This window comes from Schistocerca americana, chromosome 11 (genome assembly GCF_021461395.2).
Source record: "Schistocerca americana isolate TAMUIC-IGC-003095 chromosome 11, iqSchAmer2.1, whole genome shotgun sequence".
Classification (NCBI taxonomy): domain Eukaryota; kingdom Metazoa; phylum Arthropoda; class Insecta; order Orthoptera; family Acrididae; genus Schistocerca; species Schistocerca americana.
The window spans coordinates 197,793,442-197,819,942 of record NC_060129.1 but is presented as its reverse complement, the minus strand read 5'-3'; the positions used below and the strand labels follow the sequence as shown (position 1 = coordinate 197,819,942).

Genomic DNA, 26,501 nt, shown 5'->3' with positions numbered 1-26,501 from the left:
TGTGAACACATGTTAGCCCACCGACATTTGGTGGGTCCACGGTGCCACTCTTCTTCAAAAACTACCAATATCAACCACACGGTTCATCATATGGTCACTGACCAATAACGAGAAAGCATCAACTAAATATTTTGTCTTAAAAATGCACAAAATGTTATGTTCCACCTGGCATGATAGATTTGCAAAAAAATTAAATCACTGTATTCAAGATGGCACGACATCAATAGTAACACTTTAATCAGGGCCATTCTTTTATAATTGTATGCACTGCTGAAAAGCAAGAAACACAAGGTACAGGAAAGTAGTGGAACAATCCTTTATAATACTGTTCAAAATTTATATTGGTCACTTACCCCAAAAAATAAGGCATAAAAAATAAAAGAAGAGAAAAGAAATAAAATAAAACTTATTTAAGCGACCGAGTTACTTTTCAGTCAATACAGACACCAACATGGCCTTCAGGGAGGGCTTTGAAACAAAAGAATATGAGACAGTGAATAACTACTATTTCTCAACACTGATCTCTCCGACGTACATTCTACGGTCAGGCATCTCCTAAACATATTTTTATCAACAAATGTCACACAGAGCCATTTTTACGAGACAGAATTGTCGGCCAGTCCTTACCTACGGCAGAAACGTCAGTACTGCTGACAGAAACGTACAAAAGAAAAATATATACACGATCCCAACTGTTAGAAATATTAGTTCCTTTGTGGAGGAGAGGTTGATAGCGTGGGGTCCTAGTGACACGTACTTGCTCTTTAACCTCCCGCTGTCCTCGAGGAAGGATCTAGTACTTTTGAAAGCTCGCGTATACTGTTACGCACGACCTCATCAGAAGTACCGAGACACCCCTACGGAATGCAGAAATGACCACCGCGAGAGGCAGACAGGGAGTATCGTTTTGTCAGTTATAACAATATTTGTTTACAGTTCATTTAATTTTTTTATAATTGTTTTTCCTTTTTATTTTCACATATTGGTACTATATTTTCTGTACATGTAGAAAAGTGTACTATACTGTAGACTGCATTGCACGTGAGTAATGTATGTAAAATGGTATGTAAATCGTTTATTATGTTAGATAATTTTCTGATGACCTTTCATATTTAAAAATATTTGTGTGTATAAATTGCTCAAGTTAATGTAAATTTGACAGTTTAAGAATGGTCACGCTTAGGAACAATATAAGAAATTGGTGTTATGTAAAAGCCAGTGTGCTTTTGTTTAAAATGAGAGTGGTTCCTGAGAGTGGAAAACGTGGCAAAGGCAAATTGGCGCACTACCTAGAGCGAGCACGGGAAGTCAGTCACACGGTCTGTGGGCAGCTGTGACTGAGGCAACACCCTTGTGGAGCACGAGAAGCATTGCCTGCAAGTTTGTACAGAAATGCCTCAGGTGGAGACTGCAAACAGCTTACAGCACAGCTGTGAGTTGTCGGACTAACGTACGTAGAACTGAACGACGTGAAGGAGAAGAATTGAGCCCGTACTGCAAGATACTTGCCGGCCGTACTGTGGGTAGTGTAGGCGCCGTAACTGTTCACCACACCCGAGCCTACAGCCACTAGGTAAGACTTTCTTATAGCAAATTTACTTCTGTACACCATGAACCTTTAATTTAAACTGTGTTTTTAATAACCATTCCTGAAATTTAAAGAAATTGGTTGACCCTGTTATGACTCTCCTTCATGTTGCCTATCTCCCACATGGACTACTCAGTTTGTATATTTTGCTTATTTTTTTCATAGTTCCACACAACTTCTTCCTGTTTTCTCGATTGATGTGTGTTCAGTTTTTCAAGGCCTATCCACTGTGCCAACTTATAACTAAATGTGAGGGGGGGGGGGGGGGGTGCGATGGGGAGGTTCCCTTGTTAGAACTACTTAAAACTAACTAACCTAAGGACACCTGCAACCGCAGCAGCTGCGTGGTTCGAGACTGAAGCGCCTAAAACTACTCAGCTATAATGAAGTGAACAAATCTATTATATGTGTTGTAATATGAACTTGGGCTCCTCCAGAAATAAAGCTGAGAACCAACCACTGCCCTGACAAGTATTATTTTGTCCAGTACAAAACTCAACTTTTATAATAATTCATAAAGCTACGATACAACTTGTAATGTACGACACGATCCGCAGTAAGACTACAAAATATAAACGAATAAGTGAGAAAATAAGGTTAGTTCGTCGAGGACCGGCTCACCTCTTCGTGTCGCGGCCGGGTGTCGGCAGCCGGCGCGTGCTCCCGCTCTTCGTTGTCCGCCTCCGCCTCCCCCTCACCTTCGTGCTGCAGCGGGGGAGGAGCCGCGGCCGCCGGCTGCGCCACCCTCTCTCGGCTCAGCACTGCCATAGGGTTGATCTGCGGCGTCGACGGCTTCGACTGCTGCAGTAAAACCGAAACTGGCGGTTACGTCACACGTACAAGTACGGCGAGCGCGTACGTCAGCTTTACGGATGGTTCGAAGAACTGGAAGGAGTCTCGGGGTTTCGTGGTGTGTCAGAATGCCAGACAGAGTGCACTTACGAGGGTAATCCGGGACGCAACAGTATACGGAAACATTCAGTTCTCAGCCGACAACGGCCTCAGAAGCTGAAAACTGGTATTCCAATATGTAAATACTAGCTGCAGAACAGCAATATAGCATTTCCTCTTTTTGTTTAACCACAAAGTAAGATATAAAATGAATATCGTCCCTTCGTACAGTACTATGTGGAGCTCCCAATGATGAAGCAGATACGTTTACGAGTTACCCACCGTCGGTACTGATCCACACCTCTCACTACAATGCCAGCGTGGAGGTTCCGTGATCTCTTACTGCCATACAATGGTAAGTGTGGAGCACTTAAAGAATTAGTAGAGTCGGTGCACATTTATCGACAGAAACAGAAGTGTTGGTTTTTGTAAACGTTATTTTCTTATCCTCACACATATTACGAGAACATTAAGGATGACACACTTCTTCTCCTCTCAGTAGACGTCACATCATCTGGAAGGGTACTTCAAAATTAAATCACTCGGTCTGGTGTGGCTATAGAAGCATTACGGATTTAGTATTCCACCACAGAAATTGCCGAATTCCTCAGTGTCTGTCAACAATGTTAATGTTAAAGAAGTAGACCGAGAAAACACCGTCGGGCGTCTACAGATCTTTGTTCACATACAGACTGTCAGTGAGTATGTAAACAATTAGAGTTACAGTTCTCTGTCGAGGTAAAACGGCCTCTCGAGTGCACCGGTGCTGTTCTCGTTTAGTGTTCTTACCACACCCGGAAGGGCTTATAAAGGGCACGAACAAAGTCGGATGCCGAGTGGGCACTGTGGAGGTGGCACATACTCGTGTGAGACGGCATTATCAGCACCAGACAGTTCGGAAGGTCCTCACGTCAGGTCACCATTTGACCAGTCAGTCGAGTCGTGCAGTACCCGTATTTGCAGGACACGCAGATATCGCAGTGTTCCGAAGTCTGACTGCACGACACGGGAACGTGAGGACGGAGACATTTGCCGAGGCTCCGGTCGACCGCACCCGACTGCCACAGAGGGGGGCAGCCGTTCTGCGCACCGAGCAATACGTAACCGCTGCACACCTGCGCCTTTCGACCGATGACGAGTAACTGTCTCCCTGCGGCATTCCGTGCCACCCACTGTCTCGAGTCAGAGACCGGCAACAAACGGACTAGGGAATTACGATCCCACGCACGGGTTGCCGTTAACACCACACCACGGACGGATACATTCGGAGCGGAGTCGTAACCGGCAGGCACCGACTGTCACAAAATGGTGTTGCACTGTGCTCGGCAACAAACTGCAGTTCAGCATTACCCTGGACGACTATCATCAGAGAATATGGCGGTCACCTGGGGAGAGGTCTCGCCCTTACCCCGTTTTGGAGAGATACGGCAGAATTACTCCTCGTGTCGCGGCACGGGGGGCCGTCGAGTGCGACTTCAGATCGCGGCCGGTAGCAATCGGGGGTACTGCGGTAGCAAAACGGTGCGTGACTGACGCCCCGGGTCCTCACCCGTCGTCTCTCGTGCGAGAGTATTGTGGTGCCACTTTTTAACAGGACAGTACTCGTCTACACACGGTACCTGTCTCTACGAAGTGTCTGCCCCACGTCGAGGTACTCAGACACCCAGATCTGCCCCCGACAGAACACGTGTGGGAGCTGCTCGGGTGTCAATTCCATTTCAGTGCCAATATCTAGGATCTCGTGGACCAGTTGCAACAGTTGTCGGCCAGCTTACCTCAGGAGGGGGTGTAACGGTTTCACGACTCCATTCACGGGCAAATCATCGCCCGCATCCACGCCAGACGGGGTGCTACATTATACGGCTAAGCAGGCTCGTACTGCCGAGCTGTTTGTAAGTTTGATACCATTCTGAATGCCCCGTAAAAACATCACAGCCCCTCTCTCTCCCAGCCCATGAAGTTTCATTTCGTTTCCTCTTTTACTACTGAGTGATTCACAGATTTTGTCAGGCAGCGTATATAGACCCAGAACATCTACATCGACACTCTGCAAACTGCCACTGTACCAGTTATTAGGGTTTCTTCCTGTTCCATTCACGTATGAGTGGGAAGAATGACTGTTTGATGCCTCTATGCACACAGTAATTATTCTAATCTTATTCTCACGATCCCTCTGTGAGCAATATGCAGGGCGTTGTAGTGTATTCCTAGAGTCACTGTATAAAGCCGGTTCTCTAAAGTTTGTTAATAGACTTTCTCGGGAAACTTTATGTCCATCATCGAGAGTGTTCCAGTTCAGTTACTTCAGTATCTCTGTGAAACTCTGCCGTGGCTTAAACAAACCTGTGAACATTTGTGCTGCCCTTCTCTGTACACATTCAATATCACCTGTTAGTTCTACCTAGTACAGGTCCCGCACACTTGAGCAATATTCTAGAACCGGTCAAACGAGTGTGATTTGTAAGCAATCTCCTTCGTGGACTAACTGCACTTCCCCAGTCTTCCACCAATAAACCAAAGTCTACCACCTGCTTTACCAACTACTGAACCTATATGTGCACTCCATTCCATATCCCTACAAAGTGTTACACTCAGGTATTTGCACGAGTTGGCCGATTCCAACATTGACTCGGTGGTATTATAGACATAAGATACTACATTTTTTCATTTTGTGAAGTCCACAATTTTACATTTATCAACATTTAGAGCAAGTTGCCAATCTCTGCACCTCGTTGAAATCTTATCGAGATCTTTGAGATAGTACTTCTTCATAGATAACTGCATCATCTGCAAAATGTTTGGAGTTTCTATTAATATTGTCTGCAAGGTCACGAATATACAATACGAAGAGCAAGGATCCCAGCACACTCCCCTGGGGCAAACTGGAAGTTACTTCTACATCTGAAGACGGCTCTCCATCAGAGACAACATGCTATGTTACCCACAAAAAAGTCCCCAATCCAGTCACAATTTTCACTTGATAGCACATACGAGTGTACTTTTGACAATAAGTGTAGGTGTGGTGCCGAGTCAAATGCTTTTCGGAAATCCAGAAATACAGCACGTACCCAAATGCCTCGATCCAAAGCTTTCAGTATGCCATGTGAGAGAAGTGCGAGTTGGGCTTTCCACGATTAATGTTTTCTAAACCCGTGGCGGTTGGCATCGAGTACAAGTTTGACACACGCGTTACAGTGTCCCCCACTGCAAACCTTGATGTCTAGCAGAACAATAAGCACGGCAGTGGGAGTTGCATCACAATGTGAATGGTGCTCGTGTCGAATGTGACATCCGATAAACGAGTGCTACTGTAAATAATAAGAATACAATAATTATTTCACCAAACTGATAATTAATTTCTGGGCACTCTATACAATGCATGAAAACTGTTTGCAAGTATCACACGCACACCAAGTTTGGTGGAACTTCTCAGAGGCATTTCAGTGCTACACAGTAAAATGCACAGCCTTTCCTTTTTTCCTCCTCTAGACACCAAGTCATATCTGTACCGAGGGTGGTTGAAATTCCACAGTTATGCCTTTCGTGGCATCCTTTCCTCTCATCACTCCTAACCTTAGGGATTAACCACTTTAAGTGGAAAAATATTTTTGCCAGCCTAACAATGAAATGTGTGTGTCAGCAACTACTCTTCAGTAATATTAATGAGTAAAACTGTTCAATTTGTTGTTTATTTCTTTTCAAAATGAATCAAATGGCTCTGAGCACTATAGGACTTAACATCTGAGGTCATCAGTCCCCTAGACTTAGAACTACTTAAACCTAACTAACCTAAGGACATCACACACATCCGTGCCCGAGGCAGGATTCGAACCTGCGACCGTAGCAGCATCGCGGTTCCAGACTGAAGCGCCTAGAACTGCTCGGTCGCAACAGCTGGCAGCTTATTTCTGTCTAATATGACTGTAGGGACTGGAAAATGTAGAATATATTTGTGGCAAAATTCACATTTTTTAATGATTAGATGCACTAGTATAAAAGGTTCTCACGCTACACGAATGAAGACGAACAAAGGCTTCATTCTTTGAAACTGACTGTTAAAAAAAGTGCTGATAACTTACTGACTGGACTGTTTGGATCTGCAAAAACTTCAACAACCTTTTGTTTCGAAATGGCCATTGTCTTCTTCATTTGGCAGTATTTCAGCATTCAAGAATGATTGTTCTGTTGGAAAGTGGCAGCATTTCCCTGCCAGTGAACTGAATGTGTTGCCGAATTAAGGTGTTCCTGGACATTACTCGTCTTTTCCCGCCCAATTCGATGATCACAAAATCTGCAGACTTCATTTTGACCTTTTGGGGGTATTCATAGCTGTGCAACTCTTTCTTGACAACAGTGCAGACTGAAATGACAAGGTACTTACTATAGAAGTAGAACCGAATGTACAGTAATTCTATTATTTTGTGTTAGGGGAAGAATTTCAGCGCAGTCAAAAACAGGTACACAGATTTAGTTTCCATTTGTTATAGTGCAGAGTGCGGGCACTACAGACTACAGTGGCAGATGGCCACGAGTGTAAACAAACCACAATTTTGACCGACCAACACACGGGGGAGGGTCAGAAGTCAGAAGTAAGGGAACAAGCCGCACATTTCTATAGCAGTTCAGCAGCCTACAGTAGAAATGACACACTGTTACAGGGATGAGCAACCTCTTCTGGTGTCAGAAGGGTGATGGTAATCGAAATCTGTGATAGACCACAGTCAGTCACCTCACTTATTTCAACATTAGAAAAGAAAACAACAAGTCATTCGGGGATGGATACTGTGCGACTTCTTGTTGAGGTTAGCACAGGGTACTGTTAACAAACAGTACTTTAGGCCCAAACTCTGGTCGTGTTGGATGCGATCACAGTTCAAAACAACTGCTAGCTAATTTGCCAGTTAAAAGTGTCCGCAATATAACATCTTTTGAGTGCTAGCTAACAGACAAACATTTCTTTGTTGTAAAATGCTAGGTCCCACGGCTGAGTACAACTACACTGCATTACACGGTGTGTTCTTAAATAGACCATTCAAATGTCCACAATTGGCATCGTCCCATATCATTGAGCACACGGATACACTGTCGCATTCGCACACTTTTTATTTTGCGAACAGGTTCTTACGCACATTGTCTCCCCAAACTGGGTTTTGCCAGATGGTGCACAATACTAGTAACTGAAAATAGGCTTAATTCTCAATATTTATACGGAGAAAGTGCCAACGGCGCTGCCGCGGTGATAACACCGGTTCCCATCAGATTACCGAAGCTGAGCGCTGTCGGGCTGGGCTAGCACTCTGACGAGTGAGCGTCCAGTCTGCCGAGCGCTGTCGGCAAGCGGGGTGCACTCGGCCCTCGTGAGGCAAACTGAGCAGGTACTCGAATGAGAAGTAGGGGCTCCAATCCCGTAAACTGACATATGGCCGGGAGAGCGGTGTGCTGACCTCGTGCTCCTCCGTATCCGCAAACAGTCACCCGTAGGCCGAGGATGACACGGCGGCCGGTCAGTACTGTTGGGCCTTCCGAGGCCTGTTCGGACAGAGTTTTATATGGAGAAAGTAAAGCTACTTCAAACTATCGCTGGTAAAATAGTTCACGTGGATACAATTTGCTATTGAATAGCGTCTATCGAGAAGTCTCTCATTTTTTGCATCTTGAGAGAGAATTCGCATTTATCGCAAAATGCAAATTTTTCTGGTCCGTAACTATGAGGTATGGTGCGGTAAATATTCGTGCCAATGAATCAGGAGGAAAAAATCTTTACTCGGTAGTTATTCGACAGTTCCAGTGTCACTTAAAAGGACTGGATGTCACTGTACATTTCACAAACCAGCTTTTAGTAGTAGTGGTAGTTGCTACTGTTCTCCTCGATGCTACTTCTATTACCTTTGGTCCACAGACAGGTTCGGTGCAGCCCTCCGTAGCTGTCTATGCTTAGAAAGCCTCTTCATCCTGCCCAATTACTGCAGCCTACATACACTTCACCCTGCTTACAGTATCCGTGCAAAACTGTTGTGTATGAAGCTACTATACGGACACTGTATCGTGGCAGTTTTAGGGAGGGAGCGTTTTGAACTACGGTTGCGTAAGATGCCTGTAGAGGTCGGGCCTGAACTACCACTGCCAACCACAGCAGACAATTGCGCTGTAGGTACTACCAAATGCTTTGTGTTGTGGATTGCTTCTGTTCTGTCCATCTGCTTAGCTGGGTGGTAACGTGCTCTCCGTCCGTGCAGTGGGCCCGGGTACGATTCCTGGCCATTTCAGAGATTTTTCTCCATTCGTGGACTGGGTGTTGTGTTGTCCTCATCATCGTCTCATCCTCATCACCGGCACACGAGTCGCTCAATGTGGCGTAGACTGCAATACGACTCTCACTCGGCGGCCAAACTTCCCCGGATGGGGCCTCCCGGCCAACAATGCCGTACACTCATTTCATTTGCTTGTGATCTTATTTTGAAACGAGTGGTGAGACTAATCTTGGAGCATAAAGCGATTCGAATGCGTCTCTCACTGCAACGAAAGGAATCGGCGCTCTCTATCACTGTTGTGTCAGTTCTGCTTTCACGGAAGCACAGAAGGTGGACGTAGGATAGCATCCCTTCGAGAGGGGCAGGGCTAACCCCACCACACCACTCTTCTCCCCTCGAGCAATCCTAGTTCTAGTCTGTTTACAGTCACGACTAACTGCCACGATATACTGTTCGCGTAATACAGAGTCTGAAGGAAGTGAAAGATCAATGCAAACAATATTGAAGAACGTCAGATTTAAATACATAACATCTAATGACAGACAGAAAATTTTTATGGACCGAAGTGACGTACTTGTGTATTACTTGGACGAAGCTCAGGTAAGTCAAAACCACACAAAAAAATTTTATTTGGCAAACAACAGAGGGAAAAGACGGCTTAAAAATCCCAGTGGGAAAAGGAGGGCACTTAATAATATATCACGCCAGTTTTGCTGCTACCGGATTCGTGCCTTAAAGTAAGCGTGTATTCCCATCAAAACTGGAAAACACTTGTGACTACTATTCCAAAATGAATGCAGATATATTTTGAGAACGGCTTCAGAATTAGCTACTGCCTTCTTTGCATCCAAGCTCTGTCATTGTTATGGACAGTACAAGCTATCACACTGTTATTTTTAAAGGCTTCCCACCACAAATACAAGAAAGTGGCCTTCTTCCACGGCTGCAAACTAATAATATTATACATATTGAGCAGGGCAGATGGGGCTCGTTAAGATTTTGAAGCCAGTAGTAAAAAACACGAAACTGATTCCACAGCTCTGCAACAAGGTCAAAGGGTGACGCAAGTACCTTTTCATCACTGCCATTATACGCTGAGGTGACAAAAAGTCACGCCATACCTGCTAATATCGTGTCGGACCTCCTTTTGCCCGGCGCAGTGAAGTCCTCTGCAATAATACTGGGCCGTGCTGCCTCTATAGGCGTCCACAATTGCAAAAATGTTGCCAGTGCAGGATTTTGTGCACAAACTGACCTCTCAATTCTGTCTCAAAAATGTTCGACCAGATTCGTGTCTGGCGATCCGGGCAGCCAAATCGTTCACTCGAATTGTCCAGAATGTTCTTCAAACTGATCGTGAACAACTGTGGTGCACTGTCATCCACAAAAATTCCATCATCGTTTTGGAACATGAAATTCACGAATGACTGCAAATGATGATGATGATTATTACTATTGATGACAATTTTACTTTGTGCGGTGCTCAAAAGTGCGGTTATCAGTGCCCGTGCAAATTCCCAATCCCGTTCCCTGTCCAGTCTCGCCATTTTCCCGAGTGGTGACGAAGTGACGAGAACGACGCAAACACCCGGTACCCGGGTGGAGAATACCTCCGAACCGGCTGGGAATCGAGCCTGGGACCCCGCGATCCAGAGGCAGCGACGCTAACCACTAGACCGCGACCTGTGGACATCTACGAATGGTCTCCCAGTAGCTGAACATAACCAGAGGATTCAGTCCATTCCATGTAAACAAAGCATACACCATTATGGAGCCACCACCAGCTCGTACAGTGTCTGACTGACAACCTGGGTCTGTGGCTTCATGTGTTCCGCCCCACACTCAAACCGTACCATCAGCTCTCACCAACTGAAATAGGGACTCATCTGATCGGGCCGCAGTCTTCAAGGAGCCCAGGAGAGGTGCCGCAGGTGAAGTTGTGCTGTTAGTGCAGGCACCTGTGTCGCCTGTCTGCTGCCACAGCCCATTTATGTCAAATTTCACCTGACGGGCCTAACAGATACATTCGTCTGCGTACCACATTGATTTCTGGGATTATTACAAGCAGTTGTATTCTCGGCACACTCTCAAAACTGTGGATCTTGTAATGTCAAATTTCTCGCCGATTTCCGAAACAGGATGTCCCGTGTGTCTAGATCCGACCACAATTCCACGTTCAAAGTCTGTTAACTTCCGTCGCATGGTCAAAATCGTGTCAGAAACCTTTTCACACGAACTACCTGGGTACTGTCCTTTTATACCTCGTGTACACAATGTTACTGTCAACTGTGCACGCGCTTACTGTGATCCCACGACTTTCGTCACCCCACTGTAATCTGAGGGAACTGGCTGGGGCACAAGTGAAGAGATATGTGACAGACGAAAATACTTCATTTAAAGTAGCACACACCGAAAGACTGATCCAAGAAGCGACAGACAAAATTACCATTGCCGATTGTGAAGTGCGTACGTCACACTGACAAACTGCAAGGAGATCATCAGAAAAAGGTTGTTAAGAGACAAAATAATGGATTCGCTAGTTGTCGAGCTGGCAACCACATCCAGCGACCCGAGGTCTGAGGGCACTGACAGTGATGGTGACGGTGGAACACTGGAATAAAAACAAATGAGAGTTGAGTGTAAACTTATTTTATATTTTTCATGGGCCATTTACTCTGATGTGAAGCTGTCTACAGTGCAGCAAGTACTTCAGAGCACAACTTGTTCCGTAATGGAAATTTTAGTTTACTTATCTCACTATCTCGACTACAATGCAACACAGTTTAAAATGCTGATAATCCTGCTGTGGTTATTTTAGAATCTGTTCTTTCATCATTTCGTTAATAAAGTAAGAGACGACCGAATGTGTAATGCATTCTATAAGGTGCAATTTACTACAGAATCCATTCTGCAGAGACAGAATCTGTATCACTGGTTTCCTTTTAACGTAATGGTTGTGAAATATTGAATACACATTCCATTCTGTAATGCCCAAGTCATACATATTAGGTACACAACGAACCAGAGTGTAGCGAGGCAGTTCGAGTTTCCACTATTTCAGCTGTCAGTAATGCTGCCTGTACACTTCCGGCCGAGCTGACGACGCGGCGTTCCTTGTGAGTTGTGCTTCCGGAGCTGTTAGCACTGTGGCTGACTGCAGTTGGAGCGTAGGGGGAACAAAAATTCTATTTTCAGTACTATGCACGACTGCTGGCCGGATTCAAAAATTTAAAATACTGTCGTATTCTACTGGTTAACAGATATAATCTTACATTAAAAGTTTAACACAATAAGACGAGTATTACATTCGGAAACTACACGTCACGATACGGAGTAACTGACGGTGTCCAAGTATGCAGACGTCATTCGTTCGGTATTTCAGAATGAGGGCACTCGGGAACTAACATCAAAGTTTACGAATAATTTCATACCTTTACAAAACATCTCGCTGACACTCCCCAAAAAATGAAGAAAATCTATCGCTTACTACATTTTTGCTGTTCGTGCAGTAGACTTCATCACCAGACGTAACGTTTTAATTTACTACTTTGTTACTACCGACTCAATTTGCAACACAGTTTGCAGACTGTATCCACTGACACATCCGAATGTACACGCAAAGTTATATACCGTACGACACACAGTTCGGGAGATATGACATTGTGAACACTGAAATGTGTGGAAAACTAGCTTTTGCTTAAAACAGAATGCACATTACTCAGTTTGTATACATCTGGTGTTTCACAATGAGAGCACTCTGCAACTTCCAACATACTTTAACCCTGATTTCAAATCTTTTCTAAACTTTTACGCATTTACACTCTTAAAAGCCACCATTTACCCAACTATTGTAAAGTAATCACATTTAAAGCTGTATTGTACACAGGAGTTTTGTTATTTAAGGAATTTGGGGTTTACTGGTTTTTTCACAACATATAACACATTTAAATTAAATGTTAACTTCCGGATAGTGTGCCATTCAAATAGTGGTGAGAACAACACAAACTTACATATTCAATGTATTTTTCCTCTGTAATTGCTTGTCAGACCTACAAAGAAGTTATACCACTGAATTTCTCTTAGGTAGATCTGATACTCTGGTGGGGATAGGCAAGGGGAGGGGAGGGTAGGGAAGGGGAGAAAATTTCACATGGAGTTATATTTAAAAAAAGTTGAAAACCTGTTTCTCAGTAATTAATGACCTTCAGAAAACGGGTTGGTCTTTGTTTGATGATCTCCTTGTTGCTGTTCATCTCCATCACAGTTGGACATATCAATCGACCTGAAACTTCCCGGCAGATTAAAACTGTGTGCCAGACAGAGACTCAAACTCGGGACCTTTGCCTTTCGCAGGCAAGTGCTCTAGCATCTGAGCTACCCGAGCACGACTCACGCCCTGACCTCACAGCTCATTTCTGCCAGTACCTCCTCTCCTACCTTCCAAACTACACAGAAGCACTTGCTCGCGGGTTCGAGTCTCGGTCCGGCACACAGTTTTAATCTGCCAGGAAGTTTCAGATCGGCGCACACTCCGCTGCAGAGTGAAAATCTCATTCTGGAGATCAATTGATGTAAAGAGGTAGCCATTTCACACGTATACGGATGGCACTTCCAACACGAACATTTTTGTGTTTGTTAATTATGTAGCTGTGTTGCAAGTGTAGCATTGCTGCACGCCTCAGTAAGGAATATTCTGAATTACTCCATCTCCCTGAGCCTTCGCCCACAGCCAGTGAGGCGCTAGGCACGGCTAAAGAAAGTGCCTGTGGAGGCAACTCACAGCTGTAAACAAAGGACCAGCCACAACACACCTGACATAATGAGACTCCCTTTTCCGAGATAAGCGCATCTGCCAGGGTTATCTCTTATTTGCACAAACTCCTGCGAGCCTCGTAAACAAGGCAGCTCACACACATCGTGCAACAGTACACACTCCGAGGAGGTGCTAGTTGGACTCAAACAGGCACTGCTCACCACACAAAGAGATTTGAGTGAAACCGTCACCGGCCGAAACTTGTCTGTGTATCTTCTTTAATGACAGTGTGGGTCAAGCTACCCACTGAAGAAGGCCAACACTGCATCTCATTTATTCTCACACCACTCCTGCTGGTAAGAAAACTTGAACAGGAAGAAACGGATTACTGACCTGCTCAAACGACCAAGTTAATCAAGATTATGGGAATTTGGGTTCATCAATTACGCACATAATAGTTCTTTCTGAAGCCCAAACATGCTTCACCACCTCTGTGTCACCATCAGCCAGTACTTTCATTATTTAGTTCTTACTCCCTACTACGTCTGCTTCTGAAGCTCCTCCTCTGTATTATTGTACAGCTTCCCACCGAGCAAATGTATTTTTGTAGCAACTGCCCTCATCTCCACACTCGACTGCTGCAAAAATATACACAGAAATACAATACTACATTTTTGAGGAACTCTATTCACACATTATGCTTTTGAACCTCAGACTAGACAATATATAATTTTTAATTAAATCTAGTCAATAATCAGTTTCTGCTCTTCATGTAACTGCTAGTTTTTGAAGTAAATCAATCAATATACTGGGCTGTACCTGTTATACTGGGCTGTACCTGTTACAAAGTGTAATGTGGAAGTGAAACATGGCCAATAACTAGTACATACTAGAACAGAACAGAAGCTTTTGAAATGCTGTGCTACAGAAGAATCCTGAAGACTGAGATGGATAGATTATGTAATTAGTGAGGAACTGTTGAATATAATCAGGGAAAAAAGAAACTTCTGGCACAACTTGGCTAAAAGAAGGTATCGGCAGATGGTCTACATTTGGAGACATCAAGGAATCACCAATCTAGTAGAGAGTGTGTGTGTGTGTGTGTGTGTGTGTGTGTGTGTGTGTGTGTGTGTGTGTGTGTGTGTGTCCATTCGCATGAACGGACACAGGCAGACAGTGTTTGTTGGTAATGAGGATCACCCTGTGGCTAAACATGCCTCGGTGCACGGCCAGCACATCTTGGTACAGTGTTACACCATCCGGGTTATCTGGATACTTCCCACCAACACCAACCTGTCAGAACTCCGGAGATGGGAACTTCCTCTTCAATATATCCTCTCTTCCCGTTACCCACCAGGCCTCAATCTCTGCTAATTTCAAGTTGCCGCCACTCATACCTCACCTGTCATTCAACAACATCTTTGCCTCTGCACTTCCGCCTCGACTGACATCTCTGCCCAAACTCTTCGTCTTTGAATATGTCTGCTTGTGTCTGTATATGTGTTGATGGATATGTGTGTGCACGAGTGTATACCCATCCTTTTTTCCCGCCTAAGGTAAGTCTTTCCGCTCCCGGGATTGGAATGACTCCTTACCCTCTCCCTTAAAACCCACATCCTTTCGTCTTTCCCTTTCCTCCCCTCTTTCCTGATGAAGCAACCGTTGGTTGCGAAAACTAGAATTTTGTGTGTATGTTTGTGTTTGTTTGTGTGTCTATCGACCTGCCAGCACTTTCGTTTGGTAAGTCACATCATCTTTGTTTTTAGATATAAATGCATATATATACACAGAACAATATTCACTACTAACCGATCTGTCACTGCAGGATGTCAAGGTGAACAATTTGATGATGAGCACTTGTGGTGTATCAAGTTAGGAAACTACCCTCAACTGGCCTACAAAAACAACTTAAACTACAGTGCATGTGTGTCACACAAAATCTTTAATATTGGCTCACTATCTTTGTCCTAGAGAAAAAATTAATAGGAACTTTTTTACAGGAAATTTGATGTAGTTTAATTCTGTACTCTACAATGTTTTTGCTACATGTTGCAATTTTCATGTTATTCAAGAAAACATACAAAAGTAACATTAAAAGGAAACCATTCAGAATAGGGCGTACGTCAGTATGAAGTTTTTCACTTCAAATTAGCATTTCTGTCATATCCCCGCATACAGATCGTACCTCCTGGGACTCCTGTATAATAATCGTCCCATCCAACAGTTTCTTATGTAGCAACAATGCAGTGAACCCTCAGTTGGGCTTGCAAACTTGTGTACTTGCTCTCCTTTATACACCAGTATAGTCCATTAGTGCCTGACAACAGACTCAGATGATGAGCTTTTCGTTAAATGGGCACTGGCAGAGATTGGCAGTTCGAGCTGCCATTACAGAGACAGCAAGCTCGGAGACCATGTAATATAACCCACTGGTGAGTCTAAGGCAAACATCTGGAGCTCACTTCTGATCTCTACCAGCTCTGCACAGATAATGAAGGTGCCGCGGAATCACGTGTATTTTACTTTTTCTGTCTTTCCATTTGGTCTACTATGGACCGTGTGACAAATTCAATTCTTACTTTTTTATGTTTCTTTTCCTCCAAAATTCTTTTGTTTATTTCATTTTATTCATTTATTTTTAGTAACATGTCTAATTTTGTAGGACCACATTGATGAGAAGCCATTCTCTGTGGTAACGGAACGAGTCAGTAAATGAAATTACAGCAGAAAAGTTAATAAAAATAAAATAAAATTTACACAAATCCTATGCAGTCGGCAAGCTGCCGAGTATTCGAGAGCTGTGCTACAAGTATCCGACCTTATATTTTATTGCTGAAACCGGCAATGGTATCGGGGCGTATGCAGTTTCTACGTGTGTAGGCATACGTAAGGCAAACAACAGATTTTTTCCACGACTGTGGAAACAAGCAGTCACTGGCAAGCCATTGACAAAAAAATATGAGTAACTGATAGTCCTGAGATTTTGTGCTGTGGGAAAAATGACGGAAAAAGTGGAACAATGTTATTGCATCAAATTTTGTTTTGAGCTGAGTGATTCTCAAGTTGAAACAATCTGCAAGATGTGTCAGTGTTTGGGGATGAAAAAGTGTGTACCACACAGTTAAAGGAGTGGTACAACCAGTTCAAAGGTGGCCACTCGTCAGTGGAGAGTGAAGCACATTCAGGTAGGCCCACAATATTTGCCAATGAGGTCGTTACTGATCACGTGACGACCCCGGTGATGCAGGATAAATTAATCACCACCAGAGAACTTGTAGACAGTGTTGAAGTTAGTACTGGATCCATTCACTTCACATTAATGAGAACATTTAGCCCTCAGGAGGACCTCGACAAAATTTGTCTCGAAGTCAACAACTGAGCAAAAGCAACTTCATTCAGAGATCTAAAAACCAGTTGTCAATGGTGATGCGTCTCGGTTTTACAAATACAACCCAGAACCAGTCATTGCAATCGAACCATCTGTCGTACCCGACATGCAAATATGGATCCGGCTGCAGCAATGTGAAAATCGTGCTGACCACCTTTCTCAACTCGAGTGCTGTGGTCCACCACGAGCAAGCCCCAGAAGGCACTGATATCAACGAGCATTGCCAAGAGTTTTGTGTTGCCACTGTGAAGCAGTGACGTGCAAACAGCCAAACTTGGGCACACTGGGCAGATGGCAGCTTCACCACGACAATGCACCCAATCATCATTCAGAGGTTCTTTGCCAAACACGACACGGTTGCAGTTTATCGGCCTTCCTATTCCCCTGATCTAGCACAGAGTCTCTTCTGGCTTTTTTTCTCAGCTGAAAGAGACTTCGAAAAGGACCAGATTGCAGAACGAGGAAGACATTATGCAGAATTCAACAAGGCAGCTGCGCACCGTACTGAAAGAGGCTTTCCGGCGATGCTTCCGGCAGCAGCAGAAGCGTTGGGAGAGGTGTGTAGAAGCTGGAGGCAACTACTTTCGAGGTTGCTAGTGTCAAACAACTGTATCTGAATAAAGACTGATTTTATAAACAAAAGTTGGACACTTTTTGAACAGCGTTCGCATATTAGCGTAACCAACAACACAACAAGGGATTCTGCTTTATTTTTTTCAGAAACTCCTCAACAGAATAGGAGTGAGCTATGAGGAAATCCTCCGATTCAGACTCTAAAGTGCGAGGATTACTGCTACAATTTTTTAAATTCTTGTGTAGTTTCTGAACAAAAACCTTAACGTGAGTTTTCCGTGACAGCTTGGGTTTTTTAGTCTCATTAATTATATACCCATTCAATGCACTCAAAATGTCAGTTTTAGTTAAATTGTGTGTCAGAAACCATAAAAACTGAATCTTACTGCCATTTGGCATCAATTTATTTTCTACAAACCACAAACCTATGTCGCACTCGACATCGTTCTCTAGCTAATTAGTATCATCAGCAAACAGAAATATTTTAGAATCACCTGTCATATTTGAAGGCATTTCGTTTATTTATATAAGAAACAGTAATGGTCCCAGCACTTACTCCTGACACCCCCTGCCCTCCCCCAAGTTAACCGACCCACACCTTGCAGTCACTCTCACTACTTTCTCACTCCTTTTTCTGAATATTCCACATCTGTCCTCCAACTGCTTATGTCCTTGGATCATTCAATATTCAACACTTTTCCTATGAAAATCTCTCTTTCTGCTCTTTTCATGTTTTACATTTCTAAATTTCGAATCCAGCTTCTTGTTAATTTATTTTTCCAGAGGTATTACAAGATTTTTTCCCCTCCAGTCAACTGCCACTCATCCTGTATTACTGTCCATTGTTTCCATTAGTTTTTTTATATATTTTGAAATAGTTAATCACTGTTTCTTTATTTCTGACTTTTGTACTACTTACTCGACCTAAAATTTTCCCCATGTAACCTATGTTACATTCTCCACACATGTTCAATGTTGTGTGTGATTCTCCACCATTTGCAGACACAAAAGAACGCAGCCAATAAAAATCCCTATTTTATGTTTCTTCCAGGACTACGTATGTTGATAAAGAGAAGCTGATTAAAACAATTTTTTCCAAAATGGTCATTAGAAAGAGAGACTGCAACCTAAAAGTGCAAACTGTGGAGCAAGACAATCACAACAGAGGAGTCAGCGCTGCGCTCCCAAATCTGTCGGTGAACGGCGACCGAACTGATGACTGGAATAGAGAGGGGGACAGCGACCACTGGTGTTCACTGACTAGTCTAGAGCCGGCAGAAATTCCAGATGTCATCACACCAGAGATTGAAGATGTGTCGAGTGAAAGTTCACTGGGCCTCACCCTCAAACTTATGCTTTTCTATTGGGCGTTTCTCTCTGTTGCAGTCTTTGCAAAAATTATGAGTGGCAAGTGGGATGCACTGGGTGCGCCTTCCTAGTACAAACAACCTAGTCTGAACAAAAGAGGACCTTTGATAACATCTTAAGGCTCACGTTCTCTTCAGCTTAATTAGCGATGCATTATGTAAACCAGAATTGTGTTAAGCGAGTGAATTTGTAGGAATGTTTACCCAGTTCTTATTTATGTATGTCGCCCGCTTACAAAAAAAATGGCTAATACAATTGTGATTCAATAACTACCTAGTTTAGATATGAAGTACCTCCTCCTATGACCAAAAAATTATTTATTCTTCAATATAATCCTATTTTAAGCATATACATATATGCCAAGAAAGATCCAGAACTACAAATGTGGGATGACACACGTAACAGTGATGTAAGTTGCAATGTGCTGGAGTTTGGAAAAGTTAATTTAGCAATTATTGAACATCAAATCTGATAAGATCTAATTCCATGTCAGGAAATTGAATTTAGTTTCAGATACAACAGTCCAGAGTAGCCAACAGCATTTGGGGCTCCCTGTGATACTACATTTCAAATGTTGACTACTGCTGTCCTAGACTCTTACTTGTTCCTTTATTGTACTTTCTACTCTTCCTTGTCTCTTTGTTCTAATCTTGTCTCAAAATGCGTTATTTAGACAAGAGGACAATAACTTTATGTCATAAAACTTTTTTCCATTCACGGTATCACAAAAACCCCAGTCAATGCCTCTCTTTCAACCATGTTTTGAACTAACTGTCAGTTTTTCCCTCACGACAATCCGTGCTTGCTATTGACGTGAGGAGGGTGGGCATTCTACCAAAAGTTACTGTCACAGGGGCCTCTTGGTGAACCCTTCTCATACCAACACGCCATCTGTTACCTCCTTTTTCTTTATACCAGGTTGAATTGAGGGGCTGAATCTTACCATAAAGTCCCATCAATCCATACTACCAAATGTGGAGCTTACAATAGTCATTAAATCAGTACCAGTGTTATGAATGTGGAAGCAATATTTTAAAATAAATTATTTCTTCTTTGGCAGGTTCCTTTTAGAGTTATACACTATTCAGAACAACATAGTCTTTTTTTTTTTTTTTTTTTTTTTTTACCCTTCCCAAAAATAGAAATTATCAAGCTTTCAAAAGCATTCCTCTGTCTCAACAATGAATCCTTCATTTTGAGCCAACGATGACCAGCTCAATTTGAGCCAATTATTTTCACCTGTGAGCGATTTATTCATATTTGTAACTGAGAAGAAACTGTAAAGAGCCAGGTCAGGTGAATACAGGAGGTGCGGTTGCAACCCGTGTCACAATTGATGACATTTTGCATCAACAACTCCAGATGCACCTACTGGCACGTAATGTTGGTTAAACTGCACTTCCTTCTGCGCTAAATCTCATGTTAAAGTGGTCTAATACCTCACTGTTACATTGTTCTGTGCTCTTGTTCCCTTTTTCTGAGAAATATACGATTACAGCACAATTCACATCCCAAAATAGGGTCCCCACAGATTCTCCAGCTGAAGGGAGAGCCTTTGACTTCCATAGGGCAGATTCACAGGGAACAGCACATCGTCCCAATCGTTTCTCAGTTTACAGGGCCACGTTTCATCAACAGTGACAACCCAACACAAAGTTCTTCAGATCTGGGTGAACTATTTTGCTGCCGACTCCATGCCAGGTGAGTGGTGGGGCGTGCCTCGTGCTACACTGTGTTCACCATTTCTTCTATTTCACTGGCACAGAGGGGAGCTGTCTACCATCATCCTCTTCTTTCTCATCATCATCATCAGTTGCACTCCTGGAAGGTGATTGTGGGAAATGTGAACGACAACTTTTTCGCCTTTGACAGAGACAGACCAGGATTGACAACAGTGGAAAATCAAATTCATCTAGAGTTCAACTTTTCATTAGTAACAGTTCCACATCTGATAATGCACAACTGCACACCTTCAGACCGTTTCATAAAAAATCCCCGTTTTGCAATCCCAACAACAGGGGCACAAAACAACTGAGAAAGCTACTTATTCCACCTATAAGCAATATCAATGCAGTTTATTAGTACGACTAACAACTTCCTGCAGTGCTTCTGACCGAGTCACATGTTCATGTTCCGATCTGACATTTGTACTCCTGGTATATGTATACGTTGTTCCCGCAGTTGTGATGGATATATATACATCGCAACAAGTTAAATGGCTCCGTAGCTGCAAACTCAGCTTCCAACTTGAAAGCCTCACACACTTCTCATTCAGTGTCAGCAATCAGGGCACCCTCTGCATAGACAATTTTCACATCAAGCTTATTGTGTAAAATATTAACTACTGTCAACAATGACATACTTATGGCCTCTGCCACATCGTACAGGTTTGTTTGGCCATTAGAAAGAATCCCACTGTGGGGATTTTCTTCGGCCGTCACACCTGCAGGGCATCCTCGATGACTCATCTAAAACGGTGAATGTTCAACGACGTTTAAATTCACTGAACTGATACGTAAATGTTGTCACCGAGAGCAAAGGATCACCAAGAATACAATCTAATTTTTCTTTTATCATTTCAAATTTTTCCCATCGAAAGGCAAAACGATTATCACTGAACAATATGCACTTTTTCGGTTTCAGTCAAATCCACATAAGGCTATTTACTGAAATGGCTACCAAATCCAAACAAAATCAGGAACCAGTGCCATCTTCATTTTAGTATCGCCTAACGAATGACGGAACTTGACTGTGAAAGTCACTTTACATTAGCAGTGGCATCTGTCTTCAAACATGAATACCGTATTTGCTCGAATCTAAGCCACACCTGAAAAATGAGACTCGAAATCGAGGAAAAAAAAATTTTATCGAATCTAAGCCGCACCTGAAATTTGAGACTCGAAATTCAAGGGGAGAGAAATGCTTTAGGCCACACCTCCAATTCAGAACAAAGTTGGCCCATTGTAATACGAGACACAATTTAGGTCGAATGAATGACGATACAGCTACAGTAGTTTGGTTCGAGTCGTAAGGTTAGCAGTTAAGCTTTACCAGGTAGCCATTGCTACGTGTCAGGCGCTCTGTCCGTATTTATACGGGTACCCTTCCTTTTTCACGTGCTTCGTCTGGTTTGAATCGATTGCTTATTTTGCTTTGATCTGATAAGAGCCGTTCTCTTTGTTATAGGTGTTTACTTCACTCTAAGCTGAAAATGCATTACTGTACTGTGTCGTGCATTGTTTGTCGCATTCTGATAGTGCATGCTCACGGCCTGTTGCCACTCGTGGCATGGCTTGCTTTTGTGCGCGCTACTGCCGCTTACAATAAAAAAAATAAATAAATAAAATAAAAAAGAGGAATCGTCTCAATAGCGAAACAATGGCAAGAGACTGCTATTTGTTGTTACTTACACTGCTGCTTTCTTTGATAATGATCAACGAGAACCAAATAATATACTGCGTATGATAGAAGTTCTGAACGAGAGCTAAGCAGAAATTTTTCTCCTTTTGAAAATCTTTGCAGACGCTTCTTTAGTACATATCATTCTGCACAGAAATTAGTCATCTTAGATTTAAAAAGCTAGTCAGTTGCCGTGCTTCATTTGTGACTGTATCACTATTAGGCATAAGAATAATACGAATATAAACACGACACGATACGTATATTCTTCCTCCTTTGCTGTTGTCTCACTCAAGTTTCGTAGTTTATTAGGCAGACAGGATGTAAATGAGATAGCAGCAAACACGAAACAATACATGGCAAAATGTTTATATTCGTATTATTCTTATGGTGAATAGAATACTGCATGTGATTCACAATACATAAAAGTTCCTATTAGCAACCATCTCTTCTCATAGGAAGGAAAAAATTCAGAACATAGAGTTGGCCATATTGCCAAACACCCCAAACAGTCTTGCCAGTCGGATTTTCATAGTACATTGAAATGCTGCTACATTCGAAGATGAACAATAAGGAATTTGTATTTACTTCGTTGGATAATGTATGAAAATGCAGTGGCGGGGCGGAGAAAAAAAGCTCGTCTTCCACCTTTTTTTTTTTTAAATTTATTTACTGACGCAGAGGTTTTGGCACCAGTATTTATCTTTGTGCCTGCAAAGCATGCCTGTGTAGCGCTACATATATTCGACGGCAGAAGTTAGATGTGGCGGCACCTACCAACATTTTTCAGAACTTCCGCTTACTTTGCACTCGATTCTAATCCATAGGCACTTTTTTGGATTACAAAAACCAGAAAAAAAGTGTGGCTTAGATTCGAGTAAATACGGTGCTGATTTAGCCAGCCTCAGAGAATGTGGATTAGTGTGTAAACATTGGACTACAATTCCTGAGATTTGTGGTTACACACACGGCCAATCAGCCCCCCCCCCCCCCCCCCCCCCCCCCCCCCGCTCCCTCTCCCCCCCGGCAGTTAACACAACTTCCTCTTCCATCAATACCTAATGTCAGACAGAGTTTGGTGTGCGTGGACAGCTTTACTTTTTACGTGTAACTATCTCAGCACCCACTGCTTCACTTCCACGGACTATATGGCCTGCAGAGATTTTTTTATTTTTATTTGAATGAATTTTTATGTGGCTCAAAAACTACGACACTTTCTAAACTTTTCAGTCTAATTAAGGCCATATAGGCATGGTCTTTTCCTAATGTACTTCTGACCAAGAAGAAATTCTGCTGGCCAGAGTCCACAATTTCTGTCAATCGTATCTTCGGTGTTCTTGTGGAGTTATTTCCACGGCAACTTTCATCCCCTGAAAAATATTTCTTTATATCTAACCAAGAAGCGACACACCAATTTTTACAAATTTAGTTTTAAAAATTCTTTTAATGTAACGATGTATTTCCTCAAAAATTTTCATCGCCTATTGAACTTCCTCAGGGATGGAATATACAAAAGCACCAAAACACGTATTTTTTAAATTTGTAACTGAGAATCCAAATTTCAATTTTCATAGATTTTGCTTTAAAAATACTTGATAAAAAATCTCATCCCCTATTTCACTCGCTTAGGGTTTTAATTTGGAAAAACCCCATTTTAAACGAAGCCTACAGTACAAGTCCCACATCTTCTCCAAGTTTCTATACTTGAGCCGTTTGGGTTGACGAGTCAGTCAGGATATTGATTTTATATACAGGGATTACAATTAATACATCACACTAACAGAAGTAAGTTTGATAGACATTTCTGTATGTGTCACACTCATTTTCTTAACAAAAGTAGATGCACGGAACATAAAGAATTAATGTGTGGAATAAAAAAGAGTTCCACTAAGTACGGAGGAAGTTGTCACCACGACAGATATGTCGAAAACTACAAGACTGTTCATCTCGCACATACCTGTGACACGGATGCAGGACATTTTGAACGCTTTCAACAGTCAAACACCAACAGTAACATCGTGACCATCTGAGTGGCTTAAAAATTCACAATTTTTGTTACTTTTCTTCGAGTTGTTGAAGTTCTAACAGTGAAATTTGTGGGACACACAGTATAATCTGGTATAGCCCTGGAATTCTGGAGCAATTCCAGTCTAACTCGGTATATGGATCAGTTACTGTAAGAACACGTAAAACAAAATCTACTTCTACATTACTTTTCGTAACCAATACGAGATTTGGATACTCTAACAATCTGTCTGCGGCAAACAGTCAGTCGGCGTCGCTATACGAGGGGTGGGCAGACACGGCTTATTAGCCAACACGAGACCCGACCTTATCTGCAGCAGCGACAACCGGCACGGCAGCAGACGGAGACGGCGCCGGGGGTGGCTTGGCGCCCACGCCGCCGCCGGCCGCCTGCCGGTCCGCCCCGCCGCGCGCGCTCGCCGTGGACCGCGTCGACAGCTGGCGCTGCGGCGCGGCCCGCTCCGAGGGGGCGGCTCGCGGGGCGGGGCCCACCCCCTCGCCCGCCTCCCGCCGGTGCTCACACTGGGCCAGACGCTCCTGTGGAAACAGAGTGGACCGTCAAAAAAACTCTCAGACAGTTACTTTCTCACAGTTCTCGTATTTCGCAATCTCGAGCTCTCCGAAGACTTCCTCCGTCACTGTCGTCAAGTGATTACATTTCAGTTGGCTGTTAGGTATGCTACGTGCCAGAATTATGTCGCGAAGACATCACCGACTTCCAGAACTTCCGTGTGCTACCAGAGATTGTGCAGAGGCCTACGACTAAAGAATGTCGGCAACAGTGCCAAATGGAACCAGTACTGCTATCAGTGTTTTTTCCATTGCAAACACTGACACAATCTCTGCTAGCATACAGATGTTCCATAACTTTGTCACGTCTCCTTTGCATAATTCGGCCACCTACATACGAGGGTACCGTGTGGTCCAATTGTACAACAGTTAAGTCCTGACGTTGAGGACAGTGGAAGTTGTTCATTGCTAAAGTACACAAACAAATGTAACACAGCAAGAAAACTGAGAAACACTTATCCAACACTGTTGCCGTGAAAAACTATTTTCTCATACTCCTTCAATTTTACGGACAAATATTCAATTAAATAGTCTTAGCATCTTGAATATAGTATACAAGCTTGCCAACTTCGTATTTAAATTTCTTTTTCACTTATAGCATGTCTAGAGACTAATAAGGAGATGTGGCCAGGGGTGGTATTAACTTTTTAAATCCCCTATTCAGTAGGGAGGAGGGTGGTGGCGAGAGGGGGGGGGGGGGGGGAGAGAGAGAGAGAGAGAGAGAGAGAGAGAGAGAGAGAGAGAGAGAGAGAGAGTGCGCGTGCGAGTGTTGCATAATTTTAATCATTCTGTTTCTGTTAACTTTTTTATTTGCTCTTATTTTATAAATTGTTTTATTATTTTTCATTTGGAATGTTTGCCCAAGTATTTTAAGTTTTTTTTTTACATCTTGAAATATTTTAACATGTAAAAATATTCATCGATCAGTTAAAAATAAGAGAAAATAATCTATTTACAGAGGCTGTGAATCAGTCTCAAAAATTTATTTTTTGTTACAAGATATACTTGTTTCTGGATAGTAATCCCCCCAACACACATTAATAACAAATTTTTCTCACACGAAGGACAAAATAACACAGAAGAAGACTGAAACGAAAGGAGGTTTTACAAATAAAACAACATTCCAGCAAAATAAGTAATAGAAATAACACAGACAAAAATATAAAATGGTGGAAAGTAATTAATAATTTGCGCTTACATCAGAATACAATGCACTGCAATAATTGAACGAAACCGTCAGGGACGAAAATAAGTGTCTTTGTCACTGTCTGCACAGTGACTGATTATTCACAATTGTCGTTTATCTTCTGTTCATCCTATGCACGCATAATGAATGCATTATAGAATATTGAACAATGTTTACTGAAAACACGATAATAATATAAGAGTTCGCATAGTGGTGATCCTTGATCTCAGGGGAAAAAATAGAGCACCAAAGGGAAATGCGCCATCAGAAGCAATGGATCAAATGATGCAAGTGCTGGAAACAGGAATCGGAACAGAATAAGGCTTACCACTTTACCACAGATCACCATCCATGGCATTTCACCACAAAACCACTCAACAGATATAAATACGAAACATGGGAGTATATACGCATTCTGGTCAACTTGACCTCAGCTTTGGTTCATTCAAGCTGAATGCATATTTAATCAACATTGGGTGTTCAATAACACTGACAGATTTAATATTGAG

At 42.8% G+C, this 26,501-nt stretch overlaps 1 protein-coding gene across 1 annotated transcript in view; it reads right to left on the bottom strand.

Moving 5' to 3' along the window:
• The window catches only part of LOC124553551 (zinc finger and BTB domain-containing protein 47-like), a 71,243-nt gene extending 46,588 nt beyond the window's left edge, over positions 1-24,655 (bottom strand). Inside the window, exons 1-2 of the mRNA XM_047127398.1 lie at positions 24,543-24,655; positions 2,210-2,389 (exon numbers count right to left, since the gene is read on the bottom strand). Coding sequence (XP_046983354.1) covers positions 2,210-2,356 — 147 coding nt within the window. The 5' untranslated portion in view covers positions 2,357-2,389; positions 24,543-24,655. The remainder of the gene's footprint in view (positions 1-2,209; positions 2,390-24,542) is intronic.
• Positions 24,656-26,501: the final 1,846 nt, after the last annotated feature.